General features: G+C 66.0%; 4 protein-coding genes across 4 annotated transcripts; 2 read left to right on the top strand and 2 right to left on the bottom strand.

Moving 5' to 3' along the window:
• Nucleotides 1-297: 297 nt before the first annotated feature.
• EMIHUDRAFT_208574 (hypothetical protein) lies at nt 298-1,474 on the top strand (the record flags this gene model as incomplete). Its single annotated transcript, XM_005772989.1, has 4 exons — nt 298-321; nt 473-519; nt 590-635; nt 1,379-1,474. The coding sequence occupies 4 exons, from the start codon at nt 298-300 to the stop codon at nt 1,472-1,474; spliced, it is 213 nt and encodes a 70-aa protein (XP_005773046.1).
• Nucleotides 1,475-2,682: 1,208 nt separating this feature from the next.
• Nucleotides 2,683-3,641, bottom strand: EMIHUDRAFT_435896 (hypothetical protein). Its single transcript, XM_005772990.1, has 2 exons — nt 3,008-3,641; nt 2,683-2,927 (listed from the first exon to the last, which is right to left on the bottom strand). The coding sequence occupies exons 1-2, from the start codon at nt 3,607-3,609 to the stop codon at nt 2,912-2,914; spliced, it is 618 nt and encodes a 205-aa protein (XP_005773047.1). The 5' UTR covers nt 3,610-3,641; the 3' UTR covers nt 2,683-2,911.
• Nucleotides 3,642-5,679: 2,038 nt separating this feature from the next.
• EMIHUDRAFT_208577 (hypothetical protein) lies at nt 5,680-6,841 on the bottom strand (the record flags this gene model as incomplete). Its single annotated transcript, XM_005772991.1, has 6 exons — nt 5,680-5,746; nt 5,822-5,913; nt 6,064-6,100; nt 6,171-6,205; nt 6,275-6,301; nt 6,776-6,841. The coding sequence occupies 6 exons, from the start codon at nt 6,839-6,841 to the stop codon at nt 5,680-5,682; spliced, it is 324 nt and encodes a 107-aa protein (XP_005773048.1).
• Nucleotides 6,842-9,041: 2,200 nt separating this feature from the next.
• On the top strand, nt 9,042-10,244 carry EMIHUDRAFT_450994 (hypothetical protein). Its single transcript, XM_005772992.1, has 5 exons — nt 9,042-9,368; nt 9,436-9,532; nt 9,608-9,687; nt 9,800-9,841; nt 10,040-10,244. The coding sequence occupies exons 1-5, from the start codon at nt 9,093-9,095 to the stop codon at nt 10,073-10,075; spliced, it is 531 nt and encodes a 176-aa protein (XP_005773049.1). The 5' UTR covers nt 9,042-9,092; the 3' UTR covers nt 10,076-10,244.
• Nucleotides 10,245-16,172: the final 5,928 nt, after the last annotated feature.

Below are 16,172 nucleotides of genomic sequence, written 5' to 3' on the forward strand. Positions count from 1 at the left end.
CCCTCCCTCCCTCCCTGCCTCCCTCCCTCCCTCCCTCCCTCCCTCCCTCCCTCCCTCCCTCTTGCTCTCTCCTCCCCTCCCTCTCGCTCGCTCGCTTGCTCTCTCGCTCGCAATTAGTTCGTAAACAAGCGGGCGTGCGCACAGCGCGCGTAGGATTGACTCACTTCCTACCAATCACTAGTCGGGCGGCGCCAGAAACATCGCCCTACACTAGGACGCCTAGGGCTGCGTTAAACCCTGACCAATCGCTAGGCGGGCGTGCGCACTGCCCGCCTTCCGATCGACGAACACCTCGCCATGTCTCAGCGGCGGGTGCTGGCGGTGAACCAGATATATTAGCCTCGTCGAGCACTTCGCTCCTCCGAGCCACCTACCTCATTCTTTTTACTTCACGTCAATCAGGTGAGCCAACCTCGTCGAGCTTTCTCGTCCTCGGAACTCGCGCCAATCACACTTCTTTTTACTTCACAAGGTCAACCACGTCGTCGAGCTCCTTGTCCTTCGGGCAAGCGGCGCGTCGTGGCGAGACGGCGCCGCAGCGGCCGACGCTTGTGACCAGCGCCTCTTCACAGCGCCGGCTGTGAAACAGGCGCGAGGCGCTGCAGCGGGTGATGCCGGAGCGGAGGGGCGCCGTGGTTCGAGAGGGCGGAGGCGACGTGGCTGCTGGCGGCGAAGCTGGCGGCGCCGTCGCTGCTGGCGGCGTAGCAGGCGGCGTTGTCGGCGCAGCTGGCGGCGAAGCTGGCGGCGGCAACGCTGGCGGTGGCACGAGCTGCGATGGACGCGGCGGCGGCGGCGAAGATGGCGGCAGCGGCGGCGAGGGCGGCGGCGGCGGCGAGGGCGGCGGCGGCGGCGAGGGCGGCGGCGGCGGCGAAGATGGCGGCAGCGGTTGCGAGGGCGGCGGCGGCGGCGAAGATGGCGGCAGCGGTTGCGAGGGCGGCGGCGGCGGTGATGGTGACGGCAGAGACGGCGCCGATGCTTCTGGCAGCGCGGCTGATGCTGCTACAACCAGCACGGAAGTCGATTTGCTGAGCGCCACCGCCTCTGAAGTCGCTGCGTACTTCGCCTCCAAGTGCGGCGGCACCGACGAGGAGCAGATCCGGCTGATGGCGGCTCTGACGACGCAAAAGCTCGAGGCGCTGCAGGCGCTAGAACCCCCGCCTCAACCCTCCCCCCTCCCCCCCCCGCCTCCTCCCTCCCTCCCTCCCTCTCGCTCTCTCGCTCTCTCCCTCCCTCCCTCTCTCACTCACACACACGCAGGCACGCATTTCGCTCACTCCCCTCTCTCTGTTCTCTCTCCCTCTCTCCCTCTCTCGCTACCCGTTTCTCGCACCCAGACCGCCCCCTGGCCCCTAGCTCCTCCTCTCTTTGATCTCTGCAGGTCGCCGCTGAGGACGTCTCGCACGCCGGCCGCGACGAGGAGGCGAGACGCGCAGGCTTCGATTGGGCCGTCAAGATCGGCAGCTTCATCGCGTAGTCAGGGCTGCTGGCTCCGGCGCGCAGTGGGGCATTGGTTTTGTAAGCTGGCGCGACGGGTGCATGCGTGTTACTCGCACTCTTCAGGCAAAAATGAGGGAATGCTCATTAGTAACCCTACGCGGTACGGCACGCGCGCGGGCAATTTCCCTCTCATCCGGCCCGTCCCCCAGCCCCACCGCGCCGCGTATTGCTACGGGGTCGTGTGGAGGGTGAGTTGACGTACGCCCCAGGGGTTATGCGCGCCGGGCCCTCCTCCTGCTCGGCTCCAGCCAGTAGACAAGTCGTGTCATCAACAGAGTAGAAGGATCTGACCTCAGGGCCGACGTGACCAAGCGCTGGTAGCGTGGTTTGACCTCACACCCCCATGGTCTCACAGTGTGCCGGCAGTCGCCGAGCAGTGTCGCTCACACAAGCCGCAGCACAAGTGACTGAGGGCCAGTGAGGACGAGCCCATCGCTGTCACAGCTGTGGCAGCCGCACAGTAGGCTGTGCCAACTGTGCAGAGCGTGTGAGCAGCCGAGGAGCTGCTCTCCAGGCTTCTGTCGCAAAGAGCTGCATGCCACCGAAAGCGCTGTCGAGGTTCGCCGAGCGCGGCGCAGGTTGAGGGAAGCCGCCACCGACGAGCGCGTTGGACTTTTCACTCCGGACAAAGACGGGGACACAGCGGACGGTGCGGGGTGTGTCCCCGTCATAGCGGCGAGGCGCGGGACCGTCTGTGGCGAAGTGGGTCGCGTCCTCCGATTTCCTCAACTCATACCGCAGCACGCCGCGGAAAAAGTTCGCACCCCTCGACCCCTCGACCCCTCGACCCTCCGAGGGTCGAGGGGTCGAGGCCCCCTCGACCCCTCCGGAGGGGGCCTCCGAGGGGTCGAGGCCCCCCTCGACCCCTCGACCCCCTCGACCCCTCGGCCTGTTTCCCGGCCATTCCGCTCCACGTCGCTCACGAAAACGCCGGGGGTTTCACGGTTGGAGCGAGGTTTACTGATAGATAGTGGGCGGGCGAAATTCGGCCTCGTCGCCCGCCCGCCCATCTGGTTGCAGTCGTGGGCTGCAGCTCTCCTCTCGCCTGTAGCTCTTGGCCGCCACGCTTGATGATGGATAGGGTCGATTCCGCATGGTACGGGACCCCTCGATCGTCTCGCCCACCCTCACTGGTATGTTCATTGGGGGGGGTCATCACAAACACGGTACAGGATCGAGGTGCACGCTGCCGAAGCAGTGTCGTCCCCCCTCTCCCCGACGGCGATGGCGGTGTGACCGATCGAGCTACAAGAGGAGCTTGTTCAGCAGGATCCGGGTTAGCCTGTGCACTGCCTCACTGGGCCTGAGATCACTCGACGCTTCCCGTCACCGTCTCGGATTTATGTGGGGTCGAACCACTCCGGGATGGGCAAGCCCATCAATTTTCGTTGGCAAGCCCATCGATTGTCATTGGTTAATTGTCAAAATTCCTGTTGCGCAAGGGGGGAGGGGGGCTCTGACGGAGTGTGAGGCGGGAGAGGGCAGGGAATGGGCGCGGGGGGAGCCACACGAGTCAAAGGTGAAGCGGCCAGGGATCGTCACGCAGAAGAGAAAGGAGGCGTCGCCGGCGGGCTCGCCGCCCAAGCTCGGCTCCCCGACAGTGCTGCCCGACACCTCAGAGTCACAGGAAAGGCGGCCCACGTCCAGGGGTGGCAATGCCGGTGGTGACGGCGGTGACGGTGGCGAGGGCGGCGAGGGTGCTGGGCTCGGTGGCGGTGCGGACGGAGCCCCAGACGGCTCCGGTGGCACTCGAAAGCCATACCAGAGGCAAACTCCGCAGGCGGCACTGGCCATGAGGACGAAGAGAGTGCAGCAAGCGGAGGCTCTGTTGCGACTGCGGCGCTCGTGGATATGCGCCTGCAACGGCACAGCCGGCACTGCGGCTGCGGTCCGTGCGTCTGCCACGTTGCCGATGGAGACCGCGACCGAGGCAGGTTCAACAGGTTTTGGCTTGCTGCGCGCCTCGTCGATCACTCGCGCAAGGCGCTCGTGGGCGTCAGAGGCCGCAGTCGTGAGCGTGATGTCAGAGTGGCCGAGTTGACCGAAGCGAGAGGCCTCGCCGTATGAGGGTGGAGCCTCGTCGTCGTTGCCGGCGTCTTTGCTCACTGACATGTTGTCTTTCAAGACTCTCTCGGCAATGTGGGCTCTCTCGGCAACGACTCGGCCTCGAAAAGCGAGCCTCGCGGGCCGCCTTCGAGGTCTCGGTTGCCTGCGTGTCACGAGTGCGAGCCGCTCGCGGTTCGTACGCCTGCTTGCGGGTTCGAGTGGCGGGCCATCCCGCTTGCGGGATGGCTTAGCGGGTTCGAGCCGTCACACATTGGCTGCCGGGGTGTGCCGAGGGGGGGCTGGGTGGGCGGTAAGCCGTCATTGCCCGGCGCTGCTTGCAGCGCTCTGGGTGGTAGTGGCGGCGCTCCAAGAGTGGTGCTCTTGGGAAGAGGTTCCTCCTTTCCGCTCCCCCCACGCAAGGCGCGAGACACACACGTCTCTCGACATTTCGAGGGTGGGGTGTACCGGGAAGGATGCTAGGTGCGACAGCGCCGGCCGGGCCTTCGACCAAGGCTCCAAGCTTCTCAGGGACGTGAGCGAGGCGCCCTCCATCTCGCAGGCTCTCTCTGCTCGACGATCGATCTCGCCACGGGTGGCCTCCACGCACTGAGTGATGGCGGCCCAACGGACATCACGGCTGTCGCACAGGCGGTGGCCGCGGCGCATAGCCGCGACCCCAGCGCCCATCACACCACGGTCGTCGCCTTTGATTTCAACAACAATTACCAGAGGGAGACGCAACGACCCACAGTTCCTACGAGACGTTGTCCTCACACTTTCTCAACTACAATGACGATGAGGATCGACCATGGGAGTGGGACAACGACTTGAGTATCTTTGCGAGCCCCAGACGCAGGAAGGATCAGAAGATTGTTGAGTGCTCACCGACACAAGGCGATCCCTGTATGAACTGGACGACCAGGTTGACACCAACCGCGAAGACCACGTGCCTCAAGGAGGTGAGAATCGGCAAAATCCAGGAAGCAATAACAGTGGAAAACAACTGGTTCGGAATCCTCGGGGGAAAGAAGGTCACTTACCACCTAATCCGTGTGGACCTCGGCGAGGACAGCGACAAATGCCCATGGCAGTACTCGATTCTGGGTAACTTCAAAGCCAACTGGGACCTTTACCCTTGCCTACGGGATCATCGTTCAGGAGCTCGTGGACCTAATGCAGGACAACAAGGATAAAGTCTCGGAGATCATGAAACTGTTCCTGGCCGAAGACTAAGCTCTGAGGGCAAGTGCAAGGGCATGCTCTACTAGGGCGCATGCTAGGCGCATCGGTGGGGGCCTTTTGCCTCGCCCCTTCGGCTTGCGCTTGGATGCCTCGACCCCAGACTTGTACAATATTGAGACGAGGAGCGAGATGTGAGAGTGAACAGATCGTGCCGAGCATGCAACAAGTGTGAAGTAAGCCTTGGATCCGACCGTGTGTGTGGGCACGAACAAACAGTGCACTGTCAGACCCACTGTGTTCAGTGGCGCCTTTTCACGCGCATTGTGTCGAATACGTTGTCGAATATAAGCGATCACGCAAAGGATTTGGATTTGGGTTTGCTGAACATTTCTCGTTGATAACACAGACGTCAGCCGACTGTGACACCTGTGCACAGAGCGTGTGAGCACGAGAGAGCGAGGGCGAGCAGCAGAGGAGCTGTTCTCATACGAGAGGCTTCAGGCGCAAAGAGCTGCATGCCACCAAAGGCGCTATCGAGCTTCCCCGAGCGCGGCGCAGTCGGGGGAAGCTGCCGCCGACGAGCGCAGATAGAGCGCTGGTCGGGATCCGGCGCCGCCAACACCCCAGGAGCGTAGACGGCGCGTCGTGTAGCGCGCGACTGGTTACATTGGAAAAGCATTCTTACCTGAGCTCTGAATGATACAAATGAAGTCAATTGGATCGAGCACTTTGTGTCACAATCAATTTGTGTCTTTGAATTTGACCGATGAGCGATGACCGTTACTTTTTGTATTTTCATAATTTCAATCTCGTTTGAGCGAGTCCGACTCTGCGCGTGCTTTTGCATATGCGTTGTGGCTCGACGAGATTGCTTTGCTATCTCGGGGTGCAAGGCGCAGTAGCCGGAAAATAGGACTCACTCTCGCCCCATCACACGTACACGCCCCCCACCCCTCACCTCAGCGTCGCGAAGAGAACCTTGGCGCCGCACGTGTCAACGCAGTGAACGTAGTCGCTGTACCTAGAGGAGGGGGGCGTAGAGGAGTTCGGGAAAGGCACAGCTGCCACCCGTGCTCGTGGCAGATGGTTGCTGTACCAGGAGGCGCAGTTGCCCTCGCCCGCCTTCTCGATACGCGCCTCGCACTTTTCGTACTCCTTCCACGGCTTGACGCAGCGGCTGTGGCACTCCTGTGGCGCAAAAGAGTCCCGAGAGGGCTCGAGGCAGGTTCGAGGACGGTCCGCCGATGCACCGGCACATCGCGGCTGATCTCGCGTCTGGCATCTCGGCCGCATCTCGGCGCATTGCCACGCCTCGTCCAGGATGGGCTTCGTGTCGACGGCGGGCAGCTCCTTGGCCTTGAAGACGCCTCCGTACCTGCAGGAAGGTTCCGACAAGGTGCGTGGAAGGTTCGCAGCTCTGCGACGCTGTCAACCTGCCTGCGTACCGTGGCTCGGCGTCCTCCTCCGCCTCCTCCTTGGCCTACGGGCATGCGCCACCCCGCCTCGCGGACGGCGCCACACCCGCGTTCGCCACCGCCACCTCAGCAACCTGCTTGAAGGCCTTGTTCTTCACCTCCTGCTCGCAAAAGGGGGAGAGGCGCGTCAAGAGAGGCTGACCGGCGCGGGAGGAGGTAGTCTGGGAGTAAGCGAGGCAGCGGCCACCCCGACTCCTCTGCTGTGCCTCGGCTATATCTCGGCTGCATCTTGGCGTGGCTTCCTTCGCGGTCGGCATGCGGCCGTGCGGGTGGAGCTGCTGCTTGAAATCGGGCGCGTTGGCCTTGGCGTCGTAGGCGTCTTCGATATCGGTCAGCATCTGCGCGGCGAGAAACGACCAATGAGTCGCTGGGCGGAGCATTTGCGCCGCAGGTGGCTCTGAAGGAACGGGTCTGTCGGGATCTGCGGGCGCCAGAGAGGGCGGCAGCCAAAGATGTGTATTGCCGCTGAGCCGTGACACTGGCTCTCGTCGGAAGCTCAGCTCCAGCAGCAGGCAGCGTGGTAGGGAGGGCCGGCAGGGCTCGGGTGTGAACATGAATGGGCTGGCGGTGGCGACAGGGTGGCAGCGACGCTTTCGCCTGCTTGCTGACACGGCGGGCGCCTTCGTGGCGAGGCTCTTCATCCAGGTCTCCCATGGTGCCTACGGAATGTGTTTTCAGAGGTCTGGTTGACGGAGGCTACGGAAAATGCTTGTAGTGCGCTGTAGTTCGCTGGCGCCGTGTGACATGCCACCTCTTCGGCACCCCCTTGGCCCCTTGGCGACGCAGCCGCGGTCTTTTTCTTTTTTTGAGAGCGCCTTCGTTGTTAATATTAATACAGACGGATACAGACGGATGGACACTTGCTGTGGCCACATGACACGCACACACTCGCACCGCACCGCACCCCGCACCCGCGCCCCCCCCCCGCCTCGCCTGAGCTGGAAGGAGATGGGAAGATGGAACAGCCCAAGGGAGAAGCGAACGAAAAGATTTTCTTTCTTTCAAGAATTCTTCCCTCGGACTCCGACGAGCTGGCTGTGTGTTTTGTGAGCTTGTTTGTGTCTGTGTGTCGCTCGTGCGTGTCGTCATCATCTGTCCAGCGTCCACCCATACCGCGTTGGTGCCCACTGCCCAGTCCGAGCCTGGCTGTTCTTCACTTCCTACCTAACCTAACTCCGATTCGAATTCACAGGGAAACGCTGCGGAAGTTTGTGAGTAGATAAGAACCTGGTCAGCACACTTCGGCACCTACACTCACACTCACTGCGGCACACTTCCGCTCCTTTTCTTCCCCTGGTTAAATTCTTTCTAGCGAAACATGGGTGCGTGATACATACTAGCGGGGTATCGACTTTTGGGCGCGCTCTTGCCCGACATGGCCAATGCGTGGGGGTTGAGCAGGACGCTCGGCGAGTGCGCGCCACTGCTTGATTCCGCCAGCCCAGCCTCCTGCGCACAGCAGGCTTCAGGCAGCGGCAGCCTCTCCAACTGCGCCAACCTCGCTCCGCCGTGGAGCGGTCTGCAGCCGTAGATAGATGGATGGGAAAGGCCTTTGGAAAGAGACGAAGCACGACTTGCAGATGCAGTCACATCCGCGATCATCCACGGATCTACGTAGTCACGGACACTTGCCTTTCGAGCGCTGCAGGCCTTCAGAGTATGCGTGTGCATTCCCCGCGCTGCCCCTCTGACAGGCTCTCGGTCTCTGGCCGGTGCGATGGGATCGCTGAGTGGAGGCGCGTGCCAAGTCCAGTAGTGTCCTGCGCATCGCTACGCCTCGATGAGCAAGCCAAGCACCTCTTGAACCACCAAAAGGTGCTGGAGGTGATACCTGAGATGACGAATAGGGAGCGCTCTAATCCGGCACGACCACAAGAGGGCAATCAGGCGTGAACCCTTCTGAGACACTGTTTCGGACGATTCCGAGAGCAAGATTCGGGTTCAGCGGCGAGACAGCACTTGCTGTGGCCTCTTGCCTCGCCCTTCTCCCCTCCCTCTGACTCTGCCGCCCCCGCCCGAATGCAGGGACCTAGCGCGGAGGACGAGCTGCTTCCTCGTCCCGCTGCGAGACCCGGCGACGCGGCTCGTCTCCGGCGTGCAGTCGTGTCGCAACCACCGGACGCAGCCGTGGCGGCGGAGCGCGGACGACTTTGTCGCCGCCCTGCGCAACCCTTCTGACCCAGACCACGGGCTGGTGGCTCGCACCTACGCCCCCCTCTTCCAGCGCTCGCTCTGCCACTACTACCTTCGCGGCCTCGCCTGCGCCACGCACCGGGTCCACTTTCTGTGCACCGAAACGATGGCGGACGACTGGTCCGCCCTCGTCGCGCGGTCGGGCCTCAACGACAGCGACCATCCGATCGAGCATGTGACGCACAACTGCAGCCGGTGCCGGAGGCCGCGGCACAGCGCGCGGCGGGAGGCGCTGAGCGACGAGAGCAGCGCGTACGTGCGCGAGATGTACGGCGCGGACACGATGCTGTGGAAGAGAGTGTGCGGAGGCCGCCATGGTGCCACCTAGCCGGGGACGGCCGCAGGGAGGCGCGGGAGAGTGGTTGGTAATGAGCCGTGCCGCGTGCGCCGGTGGCTACCGCGTACTTGGGCAAACACAGTGCGCTGTGTGTAAGATCCGTGTAAGGACAGCAAGAATAGATTTTTGCCGCCCTGCAGCACCGCGCCCCTCTGTGCGACCTAGGGCAGAGCACGAGAGCACTTCACTTGGAGCACTTGGAGTGCAGTCAGTAGCCTCACACCCAACGCGGCCAAAGGATATCCACCTCGAGAACCTCGAGAACATCCAGGGCCACTCAATACGCGAATTTTTTCTGCCGCAAAACAGCTCGCTGGTCGGGCTTGCCCAGCTGGGCTCGCCTCATCTCCGCCCGCACCGTGATGCGCCTGCTCCGGCTCGCCTGCCTCGCCCTCGCTGTGCACTCGAGCCGTGCCCTCCGCCTCGTGCCCACGGAGGGTCGCAGGGCCGCGCTCGGAAGGGGCGTGGCCGCCGCCGCCGCCTCTGCTGCCGCCGCCTCAGCCGCCGCCACTGCCGCGCTGCGCCCAGCCGCCGCGTTGGCGAGCACAGCGGCGGAGTTGACTGGCGTGCAGGCTGGATTCGACGAGGCCGCGGAGAAGCGGGCAAGGTACCAGGCGATGCAGAAAGACTACAAGAAGGCGTGACGCAAAGCAGCTGAATCGGCGCCGAGACCCTTCTCGGAGCCCTCTCGGCGCCTTTCCATAGGCGTGGCGCAAGCAGCTGTCGAACCTCGAGTTTTCCGACTCGGACGGCGAGGCGCTCGAGGCGATCAAGGCGATCATCAAGCTCATCCGTGAGCACGGCGAGCGAGATTCCGCGTGGCAGCGGGACTGCCGGGAGCCTTGCGGGAGCCTTGCCGGAGCCTGTCTGTCCGTAGGCAACGAGATCCCGCAGGGCGTCCGCAAGCAGGACCTCGACCAGGTCTACAAGCGCGTGCAGCCAAACCTTTCCAAACCGGTGCGCGGAGAGAGGGACCGAAGACACCTCCGAGACACCTCCAAGACACCTCCGAGACACCTCCGGGACACCTCCGAGACACCTCCGTGAGCACGCCTCCCGCTGTCTCCAGGTGCGGATGGCGTTCCTCGATCTCGACGGCCTCGTCCAAAAGGCGACCAACTCTTCACACTCTCCTCTCTTCCGCTCCCACACCTCCCATTCTGACCTCTCCGACTCTTGCCACTTCTGCAACAGCCTCGCACTCCTCTGCACCGCGCACCGCTCACCACACCCCTTTCCCGCGACGGTCACCGTCAAGGACCTGCGCACGACGAGTTTTAATTAATACTTGATTAATTTATTAATTTAGGCCGTCACCGTCAAGGACCTGCGCGCGGACGAGTGATACGAGTGAGGCGCACGCGGCCGCCTCGCTACATGAAGTCTCGGTCTCTCCCCCTGCTGACTCTCGCGCGCCTCTTCGGACTCCGCGCTCGTGGCATGTCCATGCGTTGCCCTCCTTTTGTCTTTTTGCGTCCGCGATTTCGCGAAGGTATGATACGCTACCGCACACATGAAACACGGCTCTTTTTCTAAGGCTTTTATTTATAGATTATACGCGCTCGCTCGAGTGCCACGCACGACACACGTCGCGGGCAGAGGTAAGGTAAGGTAAGGTAAACTTCTCCACACACACGAGGTGGTGGGGCAAGGGGGGGCAACCCTCGCGTCTCCACGTCTAACGACAGGAGCCCCACGGCATTTAAAGTGCAAGGCCCGGTGCGCGTGGGTGAGCGGTGTGTGTGTGTGTGTGTGTGTGTGTGTGTGTGTGTGTGTGTGTGTGTGTGTGTGTGTGTGTGTGTGTGTGTGTGTGTGTGTGTGTGTGTGTGTGTGTGTGTGTGTGTCACGTCACTGCATCCTCTGCCGGTTCCTCCCGTCGCCTCTTCTTTGTTCGAATGTATTTCAATCCATCCTTCACGAAGCCCTCCCATGTAGCTAGCGTTCTTTGCGAATGTCTCGAGATGGCCAGCAGGCGCTGTCTGCTCGCGGCCTGTGCGGGCTGCCCGTCCTCCTCGCCCTTCTTTCGTCCTCCCGTCCCTCCCCTCCACCATGGCCTCCTCGGCACTTCTTTCTCCATCCGCCTCGCCCTGCCTTTTCGTGTCGTGCCGTTCGCTCTCGAGCGCCGCTCCAAAACCCCCATGTGCCCATCCGCGCGCGCGCCCACCTCGAAATATCTCATACAGCTCAACAGCGCCTGTGCGCCATCTGCCGCACAGTCAGTGGTTTGGGCGTGGTAGTAGTGTTGATGGGTGGGCCGCAGCGGCTACTTGTCCATGCATCTGAGCGAAAGAGCGAGCGAGCCAAACTCCGGATGGTATTGACAGCACTGGCAGGCAGGTCCTAGCGCCTTGGCCCTTGCCGCGTAACGTATGTCGCGGGTCCGGGTGCGGGGACCGTCAGCGTAACGTAGCTCGGAGTCGAAAAGAATTTTACAACGAAACTCCCTCGCACAACACTGGGCACGGGATCGGCACTAACACAGGTACACGAAAAGAAACAAGAGAAGCGTGACACAATTTGTAGGGCCCCCCGACCGCGGACCTTAACCACGAGGGCCACGCCGACGGCACCCCATGTTGGTCCTCGCTCCTCTGCTTCTTGCGGCAGCGCACGGCGACCCGTCGCCGCAATTTCACCTTCACTTGGCAAATACGGCGTGCAACCAAGATCCTCATGAAGTCGGCGACGCGATGGAGATGGACATGGCGGAGATGCGCGGCGCGAGCGACGAGGCGTTCTCACTGTGGTGGGAGGCGCAGCTGGCGCGCATCTCCGCACAGCACTGCTAAACACAGTAAATCGTGATAGTAGCACCACTGCGAACACAGCAAATCATAATAGGCAGCACAGCTGTGAAGCACATACCCTAGCTGCCGGGAAATCGGGGCCGAGAATGGTGAGAGATTACCCCCTTCAACCCCCAGGTCGAGTGCGCGCGCCGCTGCGCCTCGACGGACGACTGCACCGTCTTTGAGACTTCGCGGGACGACAGCAGTTTGTGGGCGGTCTGCGCCTTCTTCAAGACGTGCGAGCCCCTCCCCGAGTCGGGCTCCGCCGCCTCGCTGGGCTACGAGGCGGCCGTGTACGCTCTCGGCGGCGCGACGCACCTCGTGCCGAACCTCGGAGGCCCCGACGATCTCGACCCGGAGCTCGCCCTCGACCTGGAGCTCGCCCTCGACCTGGAGCTCGCCATCGCGCGCTTCCCTCTTCCAGGCGGCGGTGCGCCCCGCGAAGACAAGCACGCCTGGCAGCGGCGGCGGCTTGACCCATACGGAAACTCTTACGGCTTGCCGATCGGCAGCCTACCGGCTCTCCCGCAAGCCCCACCCGGACCCGACCCGTTGTCGCTTCCCGTGGGCAGCCTGCCAATGTCTCTCCCTCCAGGACCCGAGCCGATCTCTCTCCCAACGGAACCCTCGATAGCATCGCTACCCCTGCCTGTCTCGCTGCCAGCGTCGTTCCCAGCCACGCCGTCCTACGTCCCGCCGATGCCGTCCATTACTTCTGCCTTGCCGTCGTTTGCGCCCTTGCCCTCGATCCCATCAACGCCGTCCTACGTCCCGCCGATGCCGTCCATTACTTCTGCCTTGCCGTCGTTTGCGCCTTTGCCCTCGATCCCATCAACGCCGTCCTACGTCCCGCCGATGCCGTCCATTACTTCTGCCTTGCCGTCGTTTGCTCCTCTGCCCTCGATCCCATCAACGCCGTCCCACGTCCCGCCGATGCCGTCCATTACTTCTGCCTTGCCGTCGTTTGCGCCCTTGCCCTCGATCCCATCGACGCCGTCCTACGTCCCGCCGATGCCGTCCATTACTTCTGCCTTGCCGTCGTTTGCGCCTCTGCCCTCGATCCCATCAACGCCGTCCCACGTCCCGCCGATGCCGTCCATTACTTCTGCCTTGCCGTCGTTTGCGCCTCTGCCCTCGATCCCATCAACGCCGTCCTACGTCCCGCCGATGCCGTCCATTACTTCTGCCTTGCCGTCGTTTGCTCCTCTGCCCTCGATCCCATCAACGCCGTCCCACGTCCCGCCGATGCCGTCCATTACTTCTGCCTTGCCGTCGTTTGCGCCCTTGCCCTCGATCCCATCGACGCCGTCCTACGTCCCGCCGATGCCGTCCATTACTTCTGCCTTGCCGTCGTTTGCACCAGTGCCAGTCTCGCTGCCGACGTCGCTCCCGGTCACGCCGTCCTTCGTGCCATCCTACGTGCCGCCCTACGTGCCATCCGTCGTGCCACCGGTGCCACCGATGCCGATGCCCTCGGTGGCCTCGCTCCCAGTGCCGCCGCCGCCGCAACCGCCGCCGCAACCGCCGCCGCCTTCGCCCCCTCCGCAGCTGCCACCTCCGCCTCCAGCGTCGCCGCCGCCGCTGCCGCCGCCGCCGTCCCCGCCGCCGCCGTCTCCACCGCCCGCGCCGCCGCCGTCTCCGCCGCCGTCGGCCCCGCCCGGCGTGCCGCCACCGTCGCCGCCGCCGCCCAGCCCGCCACCAGGGCCGCCAGCTCCGTCGCCCCCGCCGCCGTCGCCACCGCCACCGTCGCCACCGCCCCCGCTGTCGCCGCCGTCGCGTCCGCCACCGGCGTTCCCACCCGGGCTGCCCGCGAATGCGCCGCAGCTGCCTCCGCCGCCGCCGCTGGCGCCGCCACCCGTGCCGCCTCCGCCCTCGCCGCCGCCGCCGAGCCCGCCGCCGGCGCCTCCGCCTCCCTCGCCTCCGCCGCCGTCGCCGCCTCCCTCGCCTCCGCCGCCGTCGCCGCCGCCTCCCTCGCCGCCGCCGTCGCCCTTGCCGCCTCCGCCATCGCCGCCTCCGCCGTCGCCGCCACCGCCTGGCTTCCCGCCGGGGCTGCCTGGGGACATGCCGCAGCTGCCACCTCCGCCTCCATTCTCGCCGCCGCCGCTGCCGCCGCCGCCGTCCCCGCCGCCGTCTCCACCGCCCGCGCCGCCGCCGTCTCCGCCGCCGTCGGCCCCGCCCGGCGTGCCGCCACCGTCGCCGCCGCCGCCCAGCCCGCCACCAGGGCCGCCAGCTCCGTCCCCCCCGCCGCCGTCGCCACCGCCACCGTCGCCACCGCCCCCGCTGTCGCCGCCGTCGCGTCCGCCACCGGCGTTCCCACCCGGGCTGCCCGCCAATGCGCCGCAGCTGCCTCCGCCGCCGCCGCTGGCGCCGCCACCAGTGCCGCCTCCGCCCTCGCCGCCGCCGCCGAGCCCGCCGCCGGCGCCTCCGCCTCCCTCGCCTCCGCCGCCCTCGCCGCCGCCGCCGTCGCCTCCGCCGCCGCAGGCGCCGCCCCGCCATCCACCAGGGCCGCCAGCTCCGTCGCCCCCGCCGCCGTCGCCACCGCCACCGTCGCCACCGCCCCCGCTGTCGCCGCCGTCGCGTCCGCCACCGGCGTTCCCACCCGGGCTGCCCGCCAATGCGCCGCAGCTGCCTCCGCCGCCGCCGCTGGCGCCGCCACCAGTGCCGCCTCCGCCCTCGCCGCCGCCGCCGAGCCCGCCGCCGGCGCCTCCGCCTCCCTCGCCTCCGCCGCCGTCGCCGCCTCCCTCGCCTCCGCCGCCGTCGCCGCCGCCTCCCTCGCCGCCGCCGTCGCCCTCGCCGCCTCCGCCATCGCCGCCTCCGCCGTCGCCGCCACCGCCTGGCTTCCCGCCGGGGCTGCCTGGGGACATGCCGCAGCTGCCACCTCCGCCTCCAGCGTCGCCGCCGCCGCTGCCGCCGCCGCCGTCCCCGCCGCCGCCGTCTCCACCGCCCGCGCCGCCGCCGTCGGCTTCGCCATCACCGCCGCCGTCGGCATCGCCCTCGCCGCCGCCCCCGGCGTCGCCGTCACCGCCGCCGTCGGCATCGCCCTCGCCGCCGCCGTCGGCATCGCCATCGCCGCCGCCGTCGGCATCGCCCTCGCCGCCGCCGTCGGCATCGCCCTCGCCGCCGCCGTCGGCATCGCCGTCACCGCCGCCGTCGGCATCGCCGTCACCGCCGCCGTCGGCATCGCCCTCGCCGCCGCCGTCGGCATCGCCATCACCGCCGCCGTCGGCATCGCCCTCGCCGCCGCCGTCGGCATCGCCCTCGCCGCCGCCGTCGGCATCGCCCTCGCCGCCGCCGTCGGCATCGCCCTCTCAGCCGCCGTCGGCATCGCCCTCGCCGCCGCCGTCGGCATCGCCCTCGCCGCCGCCGCCGTCCGCCTCGCCGTCGCCGCCGCCGCCTCTGCCGCCGCCACCCTCCGCCTCGCCGTCGCCGCCGCCGCCTCTGCCGCCGCCTCCCTCCGCCTCGCCGTCGCCGCCGCCTCCCTCCGCCTCGCCCTCTCCGCCGCCTCCCTCCGCCTCGCCGTCGCCAACGTCGCCTTTACCTGACGTGGACCCGCCGTGCTTCCCGAGCTCTGCGACGGTGCAGCGCGCCGACGGCGCGACCGCCCCCCTCTCCTCCCTCTCCACCGGCGACTCGATCCTCGCGGCGGCGGCCGACGGCACCCTCGCTTTCGACGGCGTGAGAGGCAGCGTTTTCATCTGTTTCACAGTCACTTACTTCTACTAGGCACCCTCGGCTTCGACGTCGTCTCCTCCTTCTCGCTGGCCGACCCGTCCGCCAAGGCGGCTTTCCTCTCGCTCGCCACCGCGACGGCGACGGTCACGCTCACCCCGACGCACAAGCTGCCCGCCGGCCCGGCAAAGGCGCTCAAGCAGGCGTCCGAGGTTGCCGTCGGAGAGACGATCTGGCTCGCGTCGCCGGCCGCGGGCACGCTCGTGCAGGCGCGTCCATACCCCCACACCACCCCTGCTTCTCCAGATGGGAGCCCCGCCCGGCCCCCCCCCCCCTCCCCCCCCCCCCGCTTTCCCCTCCTGCTAGGCGCCCGTCCTCAAGATAACCAAGGTCGTGGCCGACGGGCTGCACAGCCCGCTCACCATGCAAGGCGGCTGGCCGGTCGTCGACGGCGTCGCGACCTCGTACAACAGCGCGGTTGTCGTCGCGCGCAACAAGTGCCTCGTCCCGCTCGTCGAGTCGGTCTGCCCCTCCCTCGGCCGCCTCGTCGTGGCGGCCGTGAACCCCAAGCCGATGCACTACATCGATGGCGAGGTGAGCCCTCTCCCGCCGTCCCAAGCTGTATCTCACTTGTCCCCCCCCCTCCTCCCCACCCCGTCGCCCACGTTCGCCTCGCTCTCGACCAAAGGTGGTCGAGCCAGTCTCATCGCTCGAGGTCGCCACTGCCGTGGCCGTCACGGTCGCCGCCACTCTTGGCGTGCGCAAGATCACGGCGCGCAAGTAATGTGCGAAGCGGCGCTCCAGCTCGGATCGCGCGGTTACGTGTTCACGCTTGCGGGCGTGCGGTGCCGACGGAGCGGCACCCCGCATGTTACTTGCGGCGGGGTGGCGGCGTCCTCCCATCCCTCCCCCAATTGCCTTTAATTTCTTTTGAGACACAAAAATTCACGACTTGCCGCGCCAAAGAGCAGCCCCCCCCCCCCC

The sequence above is a fragment of the Emiliania huxleyi genome, assembly GCF_000372725.1.
Source record: "Emiliania huxleyi CCMP1516 unplaced genomic scaffold EMIHUscaffold_35, whole genome shotgun sequence".
NCBI lineage: Eukaryota > Haptophyta > Isochrysidales > Noelaerhabdaceae > Emiliania > Emiliania huxleyi.